At 43.6% G+C, this 16,873-nt stretch overlaps 2 protein-coding genes across 2 annotated transcripts in view; one reads left to right on the top strand and one right to left on the bottom strand.

The window, feature by feature from the left end:
• Positions 1-524, bottom strand: part of LOC144607201 (PALM2-AKAP2 fusion protein-like) — a 51,114-nt gene extending 50,590 nt beyond the window's left edge. The window contains exon 1 of the mRNA XM_078423881.1: positions 444-524. Coding sequence (XP_078280007.1) covers positions 444-524 — 81 coding nt within the window. The remainder of the gene's footprint in view (positions 1-443) is intronic.
• Positions 525-1,756: 1,232 nt separating this feature from the next.
• LOC144607095 (very low-density lipoprotein receptor-like) overlaps positions 1,757-16,873 on the top strand; it is a 30,016-nt gene continuing 14,899 nt past the window's right edge. The window contains exons 1-6 of the mRNA XM_078423693.1: positions 1,757-1,930; positions 8,242-8,616; positions 9,827-9,946; positions 12,435-12,560; positions 14,126-14,297; positions 15,793-16,002. Of these exons, the coding sequence (XP_078279819.1) occupies positions 1,822-1,930; positions 8,242-8,616; positions 9,827-9,946; positions 12,435-12,560; positions 14,126-14,297; positions 15,793-16,002 (1,112 nt within the window). The 5' untranslated portion in view covers positions 1,757-1,821. The remainder of the gene's footprint in view (positions 1,931-8,241; positions 8,617-9,826; positions 9,947-12,434; positions 12,561-14,125; positions 14,298-15,792; positions 16,003-16,873) is intronic.

Genomic DNA, 16,873 nt, shown 5'->3' with positions numbered 1-16,873 from the left:
CACTACACTTAATCAGGAAGCATGTTGCCTTGAGCAGGATGGTGATGGTGAGAGCATTGCCACATCTAACTTTACTTGTGGTGCTGGCAGTAATGGAAATATTCAGGCATCTGCATTAATCTCATGCATGTTCTCAGCTGACAGTGGATCTGGCTGATCTGGGGCACTTGACCAACATCTCGTAGATTTAGAGTGTCACAATACCGCTTGAAAACAGCCTTTTGGCCGAACTTGCCTATGCCAATTAAATTGTCTACCTGAACTAGTCCCATCTGCGTGCAATTGGCCCATATCCTTCCATAACCTTTCCATGTATCTGTCCGAGTGTCTTTTAAATGTTCTAATCATATCTTTCACTGGCATTTGCTCTGACAGCTAGATCGATACATACCGCACACCCCCTAGTTGCCCTTCAGGTCCCTTTTAAATCTTTCCCCTCTTACCTTAAACCTATGCCCTGTAATCTTAGGCTCTCTGACCTTGGGGAAAGGAATGTGACGTTTGAAATGAATTATGTCCCTCATGATTTCATACAAGGTACAAGGAATGATATGCATACAAAACATTGTAGTTATATGGGATCAAATTCCAGCATCCCCACCACGACTGCCCAACATCCTTCAGACTGTGGTCTGTTTCCACAGCCTGTCCAATCACAGTGACATCTTCAAGCCACGGGAAAGATTACGTCTATGAGGGTGCTCCAGGAAGTGTTGAAGAGGCCGCATCATCGTAACATTAAGTGAAGAGCAACAGTTTATGGAGGATTCACAGGATATACCATTCGGCCCAGCCATCCCAGAGCAACATTTGTTCTCTGCCCGGAACCACCTCACATCCTTCCTCACCTAAATCCAACCAACACTGAGGCTTTTGGAGCTCATCTTTTACAAAAATTTAATTAAGTTTTGTAAGTAACATTTGGCATTTAATTGAACTTTGGAATTAACTTGTAGATTCTCCACATTGTTAGTCAATGGGCATTGACTATCTATCCTACATATGCCCTTCATATTTCTATAATCTTCTACGAGCGAAGGCTTATCTTCCAATAAGAAAAAAAAAACTAGCCTCTCAAGTCAGTCCAAAATAAAGTGTGCAACACACAATACATTAGTGCAAACACAATTAGAAAACAAGTCTCGCTAGTGGAAAAGGTCCATAGTGTTCATTGTCAAGGTAGATTAGGATTGCGCAGGTCAAATCAGCTGTAGGAAAATAGCTGTCCCTGACCTGGTGGTGTAGAACATTGGGCTTCTGTACCTCCTGTCTGACTGGAACAGCAAGCAGCGGGCATGGTAAACATGGTGGGGATCCTTGGTGACAGATAGCCCTTTCTTGAGGCAGCACCTCAGGTAAATGCTTTTGATGTTTGGGAGTGCTGCGCACACGGTGAACTGTTCTGAGTCCACCACTCTTTTCAGCCTTTTGCATTCATGTGTTTTGGAATTGCTGCACCAAGTTATGGTGCAACCAGGATACTTTCTGCATTACATCTGTCGAATTTTGTTCAAGTATTCGGTGATATGGTGAAACTCTTTAAACTTAAAGAAAATAGAGGCACTGTGGGAGGGAGTTGAAGGGATCACCTCCTAGATTGTTTAGCCCAAAAAGCTGTGGAGGCGGAGGAACGCAGGCTCGTGTCTGACAGACTGCACCAGTTGTCATGTTTTGCTCCTGGTGACTTCGCGACCGCCCCGTTGTCACGGGCACTGCGCGGCCCCGAATCGCGCGCGGCCCCGAAACGTGCGCCCTCCCGGTGGACCGCGCACACGTAGGCCGGGCGTCCTTACGTCGAGAGGTGTACAAAGCGCGCGGGACATGTGCGGGTTGCTGTTGCTGCTGGCGATGGCTGCGGCCGCCGCCACCGGGTCGGTGACAGGGGGAGCTGCCGTCTCGGGCTGGGGCAGCAGCGGCAGCCGGGCGGAAGGTAAGGAACAGCAGCGGTGCATCGGCCTAGCCCGGTCCGGCTCGACACGACATGCTGGTGGCCGGACAGCCCGAGCCGCTTCGACCCGCCCCCCCTACATCGCCTCATCCTATTGGCTGCCGGCGCCCGTAACCCTGGCGACGACGACCTTGCCGACTAGTCCTCTGCATTAGGGGACAATGAGGGTAGGGGTAATAATGCCAGGTATAGGGGCTCTAAATGCAGGGGTAGAGGCAGTGAGGACAGGGGTAATAATGCCAGGTAGAGGGGCTCTAAATGCAGGGGTAGAGGCAGTGTGGACAGGGGTAGGGGTAATAATGCCAGGTAGAGGGGCTCAAAATGCAGGGGTAGAGGCAGTGAGGACAGGGTAAAGACAGGTGTCGGATTAATAACGGCAGAGATCGAGACAGTTGAGGGGGGAGGGGGAATAAAGACATGCCGGGTTAATAAGGACAGGGGTAGAGAAAGTATGCGGGTAAGGACAGGGGGCAGTAAGGATTAATGCAGTGGTAGGACATTCTGGAGGGGGAGGGGGAGCAGCCAGTTGTCGTGGTGCACATTGGCACCAACGATTTAGGTAATAAACGGGATGAGGTCCTACAAGGTGAATTTAGAGAGCTAGGAGATAAACTTAAAAGTAGGACCTCAAAGGTAATAATCTCTGGATTACTACCAGTGCCACATGCTAGTCAGAGTAGGAATAGGAGGATATTTCAGATGAATAAGCGTGGCTTGAAAAATGGTGCAAGGGGGAGGGATTCAAATTTTTCGGACATTGGAACCAGTTCTGGGAGAGGTGGGACCAGTACAAACAGGACGGTCTGCACCTGAGCTGGAATGGAACCAATGTCCTAGGGGGAGTGTTTGCTAGTGCTGTCGGGGAGGATTTAAGCTAATGTGGCAGGGGGATGGGAGCAGGAGCAGAGAGACAGAGGGGTGTAAAATGAGGGTAGAAGCAATAGGTAGCAAGGTGAAGAGTAAAAGTGGCAAGCAGACAAATCCAGGGTAAAAATCAAAAAGGGCCACCTTTCAACATAATTGTATAAGGGGTAAGAGAGTTGTAAAAACAAGCCTGAATGCAAGGAGTATACGTAATAAGGTGGATGAATTAAATGTGGAGATAGTTATTAATGATTATGATATAGTTGGGATTACGGAGACATGGCTCCAGGGTGACCAAGGCTGGGAGCTCAACATCCAGGGATATTCTATATTCAGGTGGGATAGACAGAAAGGAAAAGGAGGTGGGGTAGCGTTGCTGGTTAGAGAGGAGATTAAAGCAGTGGAAAGGAAGGACATTAGCTTGGAGGATGTGGAATCGATATGGGTAGAGCTGCGAAACACTAAGGGGCAGAAAACGCTAGTGGGAGTTGTGTACAGGCCACCTAACAGCAGTAGTGAGGTTGGGGATGGCATCAAACAGGAAATTAGAAATGCGTGCACTAAAGGTGCAGCAGTTATAATGGGTGACTTCAACCTACATATAGATTGGGTGAACCAAATTGGCAGGGGTGCTGAGGAAGAGGATTTCTTGGAATGTTTGCGAGATGGTTTTCTAAACCAACATGTTGAGGAACCAACGAGAGAGCAGGCCATTCTAGACTGGGTATTGAGTAATGAGGAAGGGTTAGTTAGCAGTCTTGTTGTGCGAGGCCCCTTGGGCAAGAGTGACAATAATATGGTGGAGTTCTTCATTAGGATGGAGAGTGACAAAGTCAATTCAGAAACAAGTGTTCTGAATTTAAAGAAAGGTAACTGAGGGTATGAGACGTGAATTGTCCAAGATAGACTGGCAATTTATACATAAAGGGTTGATGGTGGACATGCAATGGAAGGCATTTAAAGATTGCATGGATGAACTACAACAATTGTTCATCCCAGTTTGGCAAAAGAACAAACCAGGAAAGGTAGTGCATCCGTGGCTAATAAGGGAAATCAAGGATAGTATTAAAACAAAAGATGAAGCATATAAATTAGCCAGAAAAAGTATCATACCAGAGGACTGGGAGAAATTCAGAGTCCAGCAGAGGAGGACAAAGGGCTTAATTAGGAAAGGGAAAATAGATTATGAGAGAAAACTGGGAGGGAACATAAAAACTGACTGCAAAAGCTTTTATAGATATGTGAAGAGAAAAAGACTAGTTAAGACAAATGTAGGTCCCTTGCAGTCGGAAACAGGTGAATTGATCATAGGGAACAAGGACTCAGGTTCGATCCTGACTACGGGTGCTGCACTGTTAGGAGTTTGTACGTTCTCCCCGTGACCTGCGTGGGTTTTCTCCGAGATCTTCGGTTTCCTCCCACACTCCAAAGACGTACAGGTATGTAGGTTAATTGGCTGGGTAAATGTAAAAATTGTCCCTAGTGGGTGTAGGATAGTGTTAATGTACGGGGATCACTGGGCGGCACGGACTTGGAGGGCCGAAAAGGCCTGTTTCCGGCTGTATATATATGATATGATATGATATGATAAGGAGATGGCAGACCAATTGAACAACTACTTTGGTTCTGTCTTCACTAGGGAAGACATAAACAATCTGCCGGAAATAGCAGGGGATCGGGGGTCTAACGAGATGGAGGAACTGAGGGAAATCCAGGTTAGTTGGGAAGTGGTGTTAGGTAAATTAAATGGATTAAAGGCCGATAAATCCCCAGGGCCAGATAGGCTGCATCCCAGAGTGCTTAAGGAAGTAGCCTCAGAAATAGTGGATGCATTAGTGATAATTTTTCAAAACTCTTTAGATTCTGGAGTAGTTCCTGAGGATTGGAGGGTAGCTAATGTAACCCCACTTTTTAAAAAGGGAGGTAGAGAGAAAACGGGGAATTATAGATCAGTTAGCCTAACATCGGTAGTGGGGAAAATGCTAGAGATGTGATAGCATCACATTTGGAAAGTGGTGAAATCATCGGACAAAGTCAACATGGATTTATGAAAGGCAAATCATGCCTGACGAATCTTATAGAATTTTTCGAGGATGTAACTAGTAGAGTGGATAAGGGAGAACCAGTCGATGTGTTATATCTGGACTTTCAGAAGGCCTTCGACAAGGTCCCCCATAGGAGATTGGGGTACAAACTTAAAGCACACGGTATTGGGGGTTCAGTGTTGAGGTGGATAGAGAATTGGTTGGCGGACAGGAAGCAAAGAGTAGGAATAAACGGGTCCTTTTCGGAATGGCAGGCAGTGACTAGTGGGGTACCGCAAGGTTCAGTGCTGGGACCCCAGTTATTTACAATATTTATTAATGATTTGGACGAGGGAATTGAATGCAATATCTCTAAGTTTGCGGATGACATGAAGCTTGGTGGCAGTGTTAGCTGCGAGGAGGATGCTAGGAGGCTGCAGAGTGACTTGGATAGATTAGGAGAGTGGGCAAATGCATGGCAGATGCAATATAATGTGGATAAATGTGAGGTTATCCACTTTGGCGGCAAGAACAGGAAAGCAGAGTATTACCTGAATGATGGCCAATTAGGAAAAGGGGAGATGCAACGTGACCTGGGTGTCATGGTGCACCAGTCATTGAAAGCAAGCGTGCAGGTGCAGCAGGCAGTGAAGAAAGCGAATGGTATGTTGGCATTCATAGCAAGAGGATTTGAGTATAGGAGCAGGGAGGTTCTGCTGCAGTTGTACAGGGCCTTGGTGAGACCGCACCTGGAGTATTGTGTACAGTTTTGGTCTCCTAATCTGAGGAAAGACATTCTAGCCTTAGAGGGAGTACAGAGAAGGTTCACCAGATTGATCCCTGGAATGGCAGGACTTTCATATGAAGAAAGACTGGATAGACTAGGCTTATACTCGCTGGAATTTAGAAGACTGAGGGGGGATCTTATTGAAACATATAAAATTCTTAAGGGATTGGAGAGGCTAGATGCGGGAAGATTGTTCCTGATGTTGAGGAAGTCCAGAACCAGGGGTCACAGCTTAAGGATAAGGGGGAAGTCTTTTAGGACCGAGATGAGAAAACATTTCTTCACACAGAGAGTGGTGAGTCTGTGGAATTCTCTGCCACAGAAGGTAGTTGAGGCCAGTTCATTGGCTATATTTAATAGACAATAGACAATAGACAATAGGTGCAGGAGTAGGCCATTCAGCCCTTCGAGCCAGCACCGCCATTCAATGCGATCATGGCTGATCACTATCAATCAGTACCCCGTTCCTGCCTTCTCCCCATACCCCCTCACTCCGCTATCCTTAAGAGCTCTATCCAGCTCTCTCTTGAAAGCATCCAATGAACTGGCCTCCACTGCCTTCTGAGGCAGAGAATTCCACACCTTCACCACCCTCTGACTGAAAAAGTTCTTCCTCATCTCCGTTCTAAATGGCCTACCCCTTATTCTCAAACTGTGGCCCCTTGTTCTGGACTCCCCCAACATTGGGAACATGTTATCTGCCTCTAATGTGTCCAATCCCCTAATTATCTTATATGTTTCAATAAGATCCCCCCTCATCCTTCTAAATTCCAGTGTATACAAGCCCAATCGCTCCAGCCTTTCAACATACGACAGTCCCGCCATTCCGGGAATTAATCTAGTGAACCTACGCTGCACGCCCTCCATAGCAAGAATATCCTTCCTCAAATTTGGAGACCAAAACTGCACACAGTACTCCAGGTGCGGTCTCACCAGGGCCCGGTACAACTGTAGAAGGACCTCTTTGCTCCTATACTCAACTCCTCTTGTTACGAAGGCCAACATTCCATTGGCTTTCTTCACTGCCTGCTGAACCTGCATGCTTCCTTTCATTGACTGATGCACTAGGACACCCAGATCTCGTTGAACTCCCCCTCCTCCTAACTTGACACCATTCAGATAATAATCTGCCTTTCTATTCTTACTTCCAAAGTGAATAACCTCACACTTATCTACATTAAACTGCATCTGCCATGTATCCGCCCACTCACACAACCTGTCCAGGTCACCCTGCAGCCTTATTGCATCTTCCTCACAATTCACACTACCCCCCAACTTAGTATCATCTGCAAATTTGCTAATGGTACTTTTAATCCCTCCGTCTAAGTCATTAATGTATATCGTAAATAGCTGGGGTCCCAGCACCGAACCTTGCGGTACCCCACTGGTCACTACCTGCCATTCCGAAAGGGACCCATTTATCCCCACTCTTTGCTTTCTGTCTGTTAACCAATTTTCTATCCATGTCAGTACCCTACCCCCAATACCATGTGCCCTAATTTTGCCCACTAATCTCCTATGTGGGACCTTGTCGAAGGCTATATTTAAGAGGGAGTTAGATGTGGCCCTTGTGGCTAAAGGGATCAGTGGGTATGGAGAGAAGGCAGGTACAGGTTACTGAGCTGGATGATCAGCCATGATCATATTGAATGGCGGTGCAGGCTCGAAGGGCCGAAGGGCCTACTCCTGCACCTATTTTCTATGTTTCTATGTAGGGGCAGTAAGGACAGGGGCTATAAGGATGGTTAGGGGCTCTAAGGGCAGGGGTAGGGACAGTAAGGATGGGTGCATTAAGGCCGAGGACAGGAGCAGTAAGGACGGGAAGGGACAGTAAGGATGGGTGAGTAAGGATGGGAGGCAGAAAGGACGAGGATACGGGCATTAAGGATGGACAGATGTGGTGATGGCGTAGTGAGTTGGACAGGGGGAATGTAGAAGTGGGGCAGAAACATCAGTGAAAGGGGTTGTTGTCACAGATGGGAGAGGCCTGGTTGGTGGGTGAGGATTTGAGGTTAGTGGGTGAGGAGGACATTTGGGGGCTTGACCTAACTTTGGAAATAAAACATTGCTCACCATGACAATGAAAACATTGGCTCCAGTAAGATTTCCAGTCTTAATGGTTTGTCAAACAGCAATTCTTATTTATTTGCTATTTTACCAACCATACATTCATTGTCATTCTGTGAAACTGCATTCTTTGCCCTCGCTTTCGTGTTGACCTCCTATGGGTCCTTGAATGTGAGGGATCTCGCAGTGTAGTGCTCACTGCTGCTGTGGGGAAGTTTCTCAAACACCATATTAAACTGGTGGAAATCATCTGCTTTTCCTCTGGCCCCCAAGAGCAGGTGAAGTGGGTCTGAAGATTTGTTCCACTTTGTGAGCTTACAAAATAGTACAGGGTTTCACAAATTGCATTTTTGTTTAAGGCAGGATATGACATAAAGTGAAGCTGAAATGGCTATTGATAAAGGACGAGAGACCTGTGGGGTTGTGGCGGGCTTGACTTGACTTGAAGGGAAGGTGCTTTGTGAATGATTGGGAAGCGATCATTATAATTTCATGAGTAATTGTTTAATTATACTGTGCTATGAATTCCATTTCACCTGTTTGTATTGTAGGTGATGTGGGATGTAGTAAGGATGAATTCCAGTGCTTGAATGGACACTGTATTTCTGTGCTGGCGTTATGTAATGGAAGAGACGACTGTAGCGATGGGACTGATGAACAGAACTGTACTTTATCAGGATGCCGACCTCATGAATTCCGGTGCAGCAACTCCTCAGTCTGTATTTCCAAATACCGACTCTGTGACAGTCAGCAGGATTGCCCCTCAGGGGCTGATGAATCTGATAACCTTTGCAAGGAAATAGCAGTGCAGCTTGGAAAGTGTGGTGAGTTCGAGTTCCTGTGTGACACTGGACAGTGCATCGAGCTACAATCAGCTTGCGACAACTTTCCTGATTGCACTGATGGTAGCGATGAGGCGAATTGCAGTAAGTGTGCAGGGACTTTAATGCATGTTTTCTTGTGTTGTATGTACAAAGTATGTACTTGTATTGAATGAATACTTGATTTTCTTGTGTTGTATGTACAAGTAGCAAAACAAGCCATTGGACTTGACATATATGGTGGGTTTCACGTTTCACACATGGCCTTGTCCCACCCTGCTTTGTCATAGTGATGTGACCTCTGAAGAAATCGGTTTGATGGTGGAGCCAAATTGGGGCAAGTGGAGTACTGAGCTTGGGGAGAAGTATCCTGTGTCTCATTAGACACGCTTTAGTCCTTTAAGAAATCCATTTCAGCTCGAAAATCACATTTGTCAGTCTACTCAGTCACTAATTATTGATTCCAAAATCTTCCTTGCAACAGATGTTGGTTCAACAGCACTCTAAATGCCCTGCAGCATAAAATTGTAAATAGATTAAATTGAAATTCAGTGCAGGTTACTGAGGTAATCCATAACAGAAAAGTTGGGAATATCACAGGTCCAAAGAGATTTAGGAGCCAGGTATTCAAAATACTTGTAGCAATAATTAGAAAGCATATACTTTAACAGACGGCCAGAATTTGAGAGGTTGGTGTTTTTGCTACAGCTTTTCAAAATCCTATTGAGGCATCAGCAAACCCTTTTATCTTCATAGTACGACTAATGCAGCAAACATGACAAAGCCTGGAGAGAGCCCAGAGCTCCAAGGATTGCAGTGAGGAGACTCATAAACTAACCCAGTTTTCAGTAAAGTAGTGACCAGCTATAGCTTACATCTTAAACATGCACCCAGAACTGCAGACTTAACACGAGTTGAGCCCTGGATTTCAGTAGTAAATTTAGAGGTAAAATAAAAATGCCATTAAGCTGGAATAGTGCAGAGATTTGCAAGGATGTTGCCAGGACGTGAGGCTTGAGCTACAGGGAGAGTTGGGCAGGCTAAGGCTTTATACCTTGGAGCACAGGCTGAGCTGTTATCTTATAGAGGTGTGTAAAATCACAAGGGGACTCATAAGATAGTATCCCTTCAGACCCAAAAGATAATCGTTCTGCATGTTTTGATACTCCTCTGAGCTTAGCCTGGTAAAGCATTGGCTGGAATTGCAGTCAGATCTCTGGCTGAAATTGCTCGAGTAAATATTTTTGTATTAGGATTGCAATTATAGGAATATGTTTTGATGTAGCTCTTTATGTACTTTTTTTTTGTTTGGCAGATCGGAATGAGTGCTTGGAAGCAAATGGAAAGTGTTCTGATTATTGCTGGGACCTTCCTTTAGGTTATGAGTGTGCTTGTCCAGCTGGATTAGAGCTGATAAATCATTTCACTTGTGTGGGTGAGTTTATACAAACAGATTTTTAAAGTATCTCAGTAACTCCTTAAGGTTGTATGTGTTGCTGGAAATTAGATCAATCTTTTTTTGCTGTGTACAGTGTTAACACCCATTGTGATAGAAACATAGAAACATAGAAAATAGGTGCAGGAGTAGGCCATTCGGCCCTTCAAGCCTGCACCGCCATTCAATATGATCATGGATGATCTCGTTGGAATTTGACTGCTTGTGGTATCATGATGTCCTGTTAAAACTGAAGTCAATGGGCATCAAGGGGGAAGCCATCTGATGTTTGGAGTATATACTGCTCAAAGGATGGTAGTTGAGGTTGTTACCAACCTCGGCGCATCACTACAGAATGTTTCTCCAGACAGTGTTCCAGGCCTAACCATCTTCAGCTGTTTCACCAAGGCCTTCATTGCAGTAGTGGAGGTGATCAATGCGTGGAGGTGATCAATGCTGATTACGGTGAAGCATTGGCTGAAATTGCAGTCAGATCTCTGGATGAAGAAGGGTCTCGACCCGAAACGTCACCCATTCCTTCTCTCCTGAGATGCTGCCTGACCTGCTGAGTTACTCCAGCATTTTGTGAATAAATACCTTCGATTTGTACCAGCATCTGCAGTTATTTTCTTACAATGCTGATTACAGGGTTCATTTCCATTCACAACTCATTATCAAATGAACTAACCTACATCTTTGTGCAGGTATGGGCTGACAATAGGTAAGTAACATTTATGCCTCAAGTGCCAGGTAACGGCTGTCTCAAACAAGAAAGAGTCTAAGCACCTTTTTGGTTAGGCAACACTTGTTATGTTGTGTGCAGTTCCATTCGCCACAGTAGAGAAAGGATGTGGCAGTGATCAAACTAGTGTAGGAGAGGTTCATTAGGAGGAAGCTAGGGTAGTTCTCACGGGTGACTGAAGGGTGATCTAAGGTTTATAATATATTATGTGGGGCAGATGGTTAGACCTTTCCACGACTAGAGTCTAAAACTGGAAGACATAGGCGTAAGGCGAGTGGGCAAATATGAGAGGCAAGTTTTTCACACACAGGGAGGGAAGTATTTAGATCAAGCTGCCAGAGGAGGGCATCAATCCATCTCAGTGAATAAGAAGCAGCATACGAATGGAATAGAGGGATAGGAGCCAAATGGAGATGAGAAAAAATTTCTTCACACAGAGAGTGGTGAGTCTGTGGAATTCTCTGCCACAGAAGGTAGTTGAGGCCAGTTCATTGGCTATATTTAAGAGGGAGTTAGATGTGGCCCTTGTGGCTAAAGGGATCAGGAGGTATGGAGAAAAGGCAGGTACAGGTTACTGAGCTGGATGATCAGCCATGATCATATTGAATGGCGGTGCAGGCTCGAAGGGCCGAATGGCCTACTCCTGCACCTATTTTCTATGTTTCTATGGAGGAAAATGGGATTAGCGTGAATGTACATTTTGGTCGGCATGGATGAGTCCCGTTCCGTGCTCAAGGACATATGTACACTTGAAACTCGGTGGCATTATCATTGCTGTGTCCCTCGCCATCAATATACATATCAATAATCAATAGCAGATATCTCCAGTAGAAGTTTGATGGGCTGAATGGCCATGTATTATATCTATTCAATGATTCATTGACCTGAAATTTAACTGGACTAGCTACATAAATACAGCATTGTAAGAGCAGGTTTGAGATTGGTGTCCAGTCTGATGATATTCTGACTTCCAGAGCTTTTCCACCATAGACAATGCTGGACATAGTACAAGAAGCATGACAGTTTGATAGCATCCATTCCACAGTTCTGATCATTCACCTGTTCCAGCACTTGTGCACACCCATTGCAGCAGATACCATCTGCAAAATGTTCTTCAGTTAACCTTGTGGCTAAAGAGCATGCATGGGCAGAGCACGTAAAAAATCATGTGGTTTTACGAAAGTGAAATAGTGTGACCATCTTGATGGAGATTTTGAGGGATAAACAATCTGGTGAATAAGGGGAACCAGTAGTGTGGTGTATTCAGAAGGTTACTTATTGTGCAGGATAAGAGTGGGTAATATATTGATAATGGGGGATTGACTCATTCAACTGAATGAATGGGCATTGGAGGGTCACTTTCCGATTTGGAAATCGGAAGCTAGTGAGGTGCCACAGGGAACCTTAGCTATTCATAATCTATTCTTAATTTAAATGAAGGGACCAAGTGTACTGTAGTTAAGTTTGAAATTAAATGCATCAATGAAGCAACATTGTTTCCCCATCCCAATTCCCCTTCCCCCAAGATCAGATCCAATGTTACTCACTTCCATTAACGTCCAGCATTGTGCACCAGATGCTCACTGTTATAAAACATCGAAACTATGTGTAATATTATTGATCCATTCACTCGGCATGGGTGGTTGTTCATATACAATGTAACTCAATTTATATTATGTAAACTGATGAATGTCAGAATGCTTTAATTGATCTGGTCAAATTCAGTAATGTCTGTGTTTTATTCAGATGTGGATGAGTGTAGAAACTCGAATGTATGTGACCAGATTTGTGTTAACCTGCATGGATCATTTAAGTGTGAATGTTACCAACGGTATCAGAGGGATCCACACAGTGATGTTTGCCGAGCTGCAGGTGGGTAGTTATTATGAGCAGAATTTTGTAAGCTTTGATCGCCAATGCTATCCACGATCTCCAGAGTTGCTACCTGACTTGCTGAGTTACTCCAGCACTTTGTGTCTTTTATCCTGAAACTTATCGGGTTCACTGGACAATTTAGTACAATACCATGTAAAGTCTAGAAAAATCTAAAAGGATGTTGGGGTATCAATAGGGTTAACATCCAATAGTTCAGAAGATCTGCTTGTCATGCATGTCCGGTTATTAGTTATACTGTACTGGGGTGGAATGTGGAGACAACCAGTTTCACATATTATAAACAAAATGGTTTGAAATTAATCTTTTTTATCTTTATTAGTGAGAAATTAAAATCTATAGATGTTGGAAATCAGAAATATGTAATGCTGGTTATGTTGCCATGGAGGGAACAAGGTGCAGTGCCCTTAAATCTATCAATTATAAATTGATCATTATTCTTGCTGAATATTGTTTCAATATTTGACTATTCCATTACTAGATGGTTTATGAAATATTATACATTGTCCAGTTATATATAATGTAAAATAGTTTGCAGTTTCTATTCTTTGGAGAATTAATTTGAACATACTTGCTATTCTTGCAAGAGGTCCAAAAGACAGCATTAAAAAAAATCTAATTTCATCTAGATGCAATTAGATTTGGGATTTATTCATTTTCATTTAGTACTCTCAGGCAGTTATATTAGCTGATGAAGAAGATTATTGTGAATCATGATGTTTAAGACATCACAACTATGTAGAGCTGGGTCAGTGTACTCACTGGACCTTTCTTCTCCAGTTCTCTATGGTAATCATTTTTTTTTAATCTACATTTAGAGAAGGGGAGAAATTGGCTTATTTTCTTTATTGATATTATTTATGAATAGTTCCAAAAGCATAACATTTTGAAATCTCACTGAGCTGTCCATTGCCATCAAGAGAACCTTAAAAAATCTAGCAGCCATGTGACTGCTGCTTCTTGGACATTCCAGGATTGAACATAAGATTAGAAAACGCAGTCGACCTCTTCCATTATGTTATCCATACTTCCAAAGAATATGGAGCAAATGATGGTGGTTAGTCCATACTGACTCCATATTAAGTGGTAGAGTAGAATTATCCACCCTGGAGTTAAAAAGCTGGTGTTTGTGATGCACACCATTAATTAGGACGTGCCTGGATAGAGTGGATGTTGTCAGGATGTTTCTACTCGTGGGAATGTCTAGGACCAGAGGGCACAGCCTCAGGATAAAAGGAGATACCTTCAGAAAGGAGATGAGGGGGAATTTCTTGAACCAGAGTGTGGCGAATCTGTGGAATTCATTGCCACAGACGGCTGTGGAGAACGTCATTGGGTTTTTTAAAGCGGAGATTGATAAGTTCTTGATTAGCAATTTGCTAATAGCAAAGGTGTCAAAGGTTAAGGGGAGAAGGCAGGAGAATGGGGTTGAGAGTGAAAGGTAGATCAGCCATGGTCCAATGGCAGAGTAGACTCAATGGGCCGAATAGCCTAATTCTGCTTGTATGACTTATGAACCCATGAAATCCTATCTTTTTTACAAGGAGAGGAGCCATTTTTGATTTTCACCAACCATGGTAACATCAGGAAGCTGAACATTAATGGAATGGAACATGAAGAATTAACTGACAGCTTGGAAAATGCAGAAGCATTGGCTGTTTATGTCGCCTTGTCAACAATCTATTGGTCAGACGCAACTCATGAGGGAATATTCAGGTAAACAAATTGATTATTCCTTGACTTTGATCAAGGTGGTCTGGAAGACTGTCGTGATACCAACATCTTGGACCAGTGAGCAAGGAAAGGATGGAGGAATATTAATAGAGTGTGTAACTTAAAATTACTTGTACTGGATTAGGATTGGTGGCAGCAGCATGGCAAATACTGCTGGCAGCTGTTGTGGAAATCTGATCTGATTTCCACAGGGAATTACCAAATATGAGAGATTTTGCTTTAGCTGCCAATTAGAAAATTATCTGTTCTTAATGATTAGCATCAAGATTGGCCATATGCAAGTATTGTACAGTTTTAATCGTGTGTTCAAGAAAGAAAATCAAATGAAGTCTGTGCGTTATGCAAGATATGGCAATATCTGACGGATACACTCCCCAACTGTTGCTGTATTTCTCTTGAGCTGTGTAAATCTAACATTGCCCATTCGTCACCACCGTTGGTGTCAATAACAGTGGAACAGCTTAGACAGCCTTGAATGTACCGATTTGGGCAGTTCACATATCTGCTATTATTAACTGTCCAAGTTGCTCCCAATTTTACGGAACAAATTCAATGCTTTGAGTCAGTTTAAAGTTTCAGCACAAGGTTGGGCTGCCTGGGCCAATGCCTTGCTTTGAGAATTATGGAGGAATAACAGTGTGGAAACAGGCCCTACAGCCCCCTAAATGCACGCCATCCAAGAGTAAATTGCTAACCCTAATCGTACTTTAATCCTATTATCATGCTGACCCATGCTACTTGATCACCAGCATTAGGATCGCGGTCAGCAGACATAGGAACAAAGAAACGGGAGCAGAAATAGCCTGCTTTCCCCTTAAGCCTGTTCTTCAATTCAGTAAAATTGTGCTGGTCTGATCTGACCTCCAATTTCCCCCCTATCCCTATTCCCCAAACACTCGGTTGCCTTATGGTCCAAAAAATCTATCCATCTCGGGCTTGGAATGTATTCAATGATACAGCCTCCACAGCTCTCTCTCGATTAGAGGTTTCCAAGGGTTAACACCCCCAAAGGGAAGAAATTCCTCATGTCCATTTGAAATGGACAACCCCCTTAAGTTCTGCCACCAAGAGTTGATTGTCCCTAGAGAAGGGAAACATCCTCTACTTTGTCAAGGCTCTTACAGATCTCGTGTGTTTTCTCATAAGCTCACCTAAAAACATCTTCCTTCTGAATTCCGGTGAGCATAGCTCAATTTTCCTTGGTAGGCCATCTCTTTCATCCCAAGAGACAACCTCGTGATCCTTCTGCAAGAATATTCCTTCTCAAGTAAAGGGACACAGCATTCCAGAAATAGTTTCACTGATGCTTTATACAGTGTAAGAGGACTTTATTGCAAAGGGGTTGGGATGTAAAAACACAAAAGTTCGACATTCCATTTGCTGTTCTCATGACCTGCATGTTGATTTCTTATTTGTCATTATTATATTAATTTGCACTGTAACCTAAGAATGATTGACTAATTTTTTTTTGATCCAGCAAATCTATGGGCCAAGAAAGCAAGCAGATTATCAGTGATGTGCGGAGAATTGGTGGGATTGCTGTGGACTGGATATATAGCCACATTTACTGGACTGAAGCTGCAGCTGGGACTCTATCTTTTGCTACTCTGGATGGACTGAGAAGGAAGACTTTATTCTGTGCGAATCTAGTGGAACCTGCAGCTGTTGTAGTCGATCCATACTCAGGGTATGTTCATGGCACAACAACTAAATAATAATAATAATTCCACGTATATTTGATGAGAATTTTGAGCAGAATTTCAACAGTTTATTATTATTGTTGTCACTTGCACCGAGGTACGGTGAAAAGCTTTTGTTTGCGTGCTATCTAATCAAAGAAAAGACTATACGTGATTACATTCATGCCGTCTAGCATGCAAAGGGTACCACATTTAGTGCAAGATAAACACTATTAAAGATAGTTGAAAAGTCTCCAATGAGGTGGATGGGAGGTCAGGATCACACTCTAGCTGGTTCAGTTGCCTGATGACAGCTGGGAAGAAACTGTCCCTGAATCTCCAAAAGTAGGCACCAGAGCTGAGCAACTACTTGCGTGCCGGTCCCAGAAGAGGATCTGCTATCGTCTATTACAATCACTCCAGCTCGTTAAATTAACCATGCAGTTATTTACTCAAAGCATAAAACTATGATGTCTACCTTGAATTTGTAACAAAATAATTTTATATATTTATGATGATTAAAAAGGGGATTCACTTTTAGGAGGTCTGAAAAGCAAAACGTTATTTGATTAAAGTATTAATTTATACCCAGTCCATCAGGGGTAATGACCTCCCCACATTGATACTGACTGAGGCATGTTCACCACCCCATTTCCTGAAGTCAGTAACGAGCTCCTTCGTTTTGAGAGAGGTGTTGTCTTGACACCATGATATTAAACTTTCTATCTTCCTGTACTACTTCTTGTCATAGTCTGAGATTCAGCCCAGTACAGAGGTGACATCTTGTAAATGGAGTTAGAACAGAATTTGGCCGCTGTTTCGTGAGTGTACCAGGGGGGGGTATAGTAAAAGGCAGTAATGTAACTTTGGGTAGTGCCT

This window comes from Rhinoraja longicauda, chromosome 28 (assembly GCF_053455715.1).
Source record: "Rhinoraja longicauda isolate Sanriku21f chromosome 28, sRhiLon1.1, whole genome shotgun sequence".
Lineage (NCBI taxonomy): Eukaryota > Metazoa > Chordata > Chondrichthyes > Rajiformes > Arhynchobatidae > Rhinoraja > Rhinoraja longicauda.
This window is presented reverse-complemented; position numbering and strand designations above follow the sequence as displayed.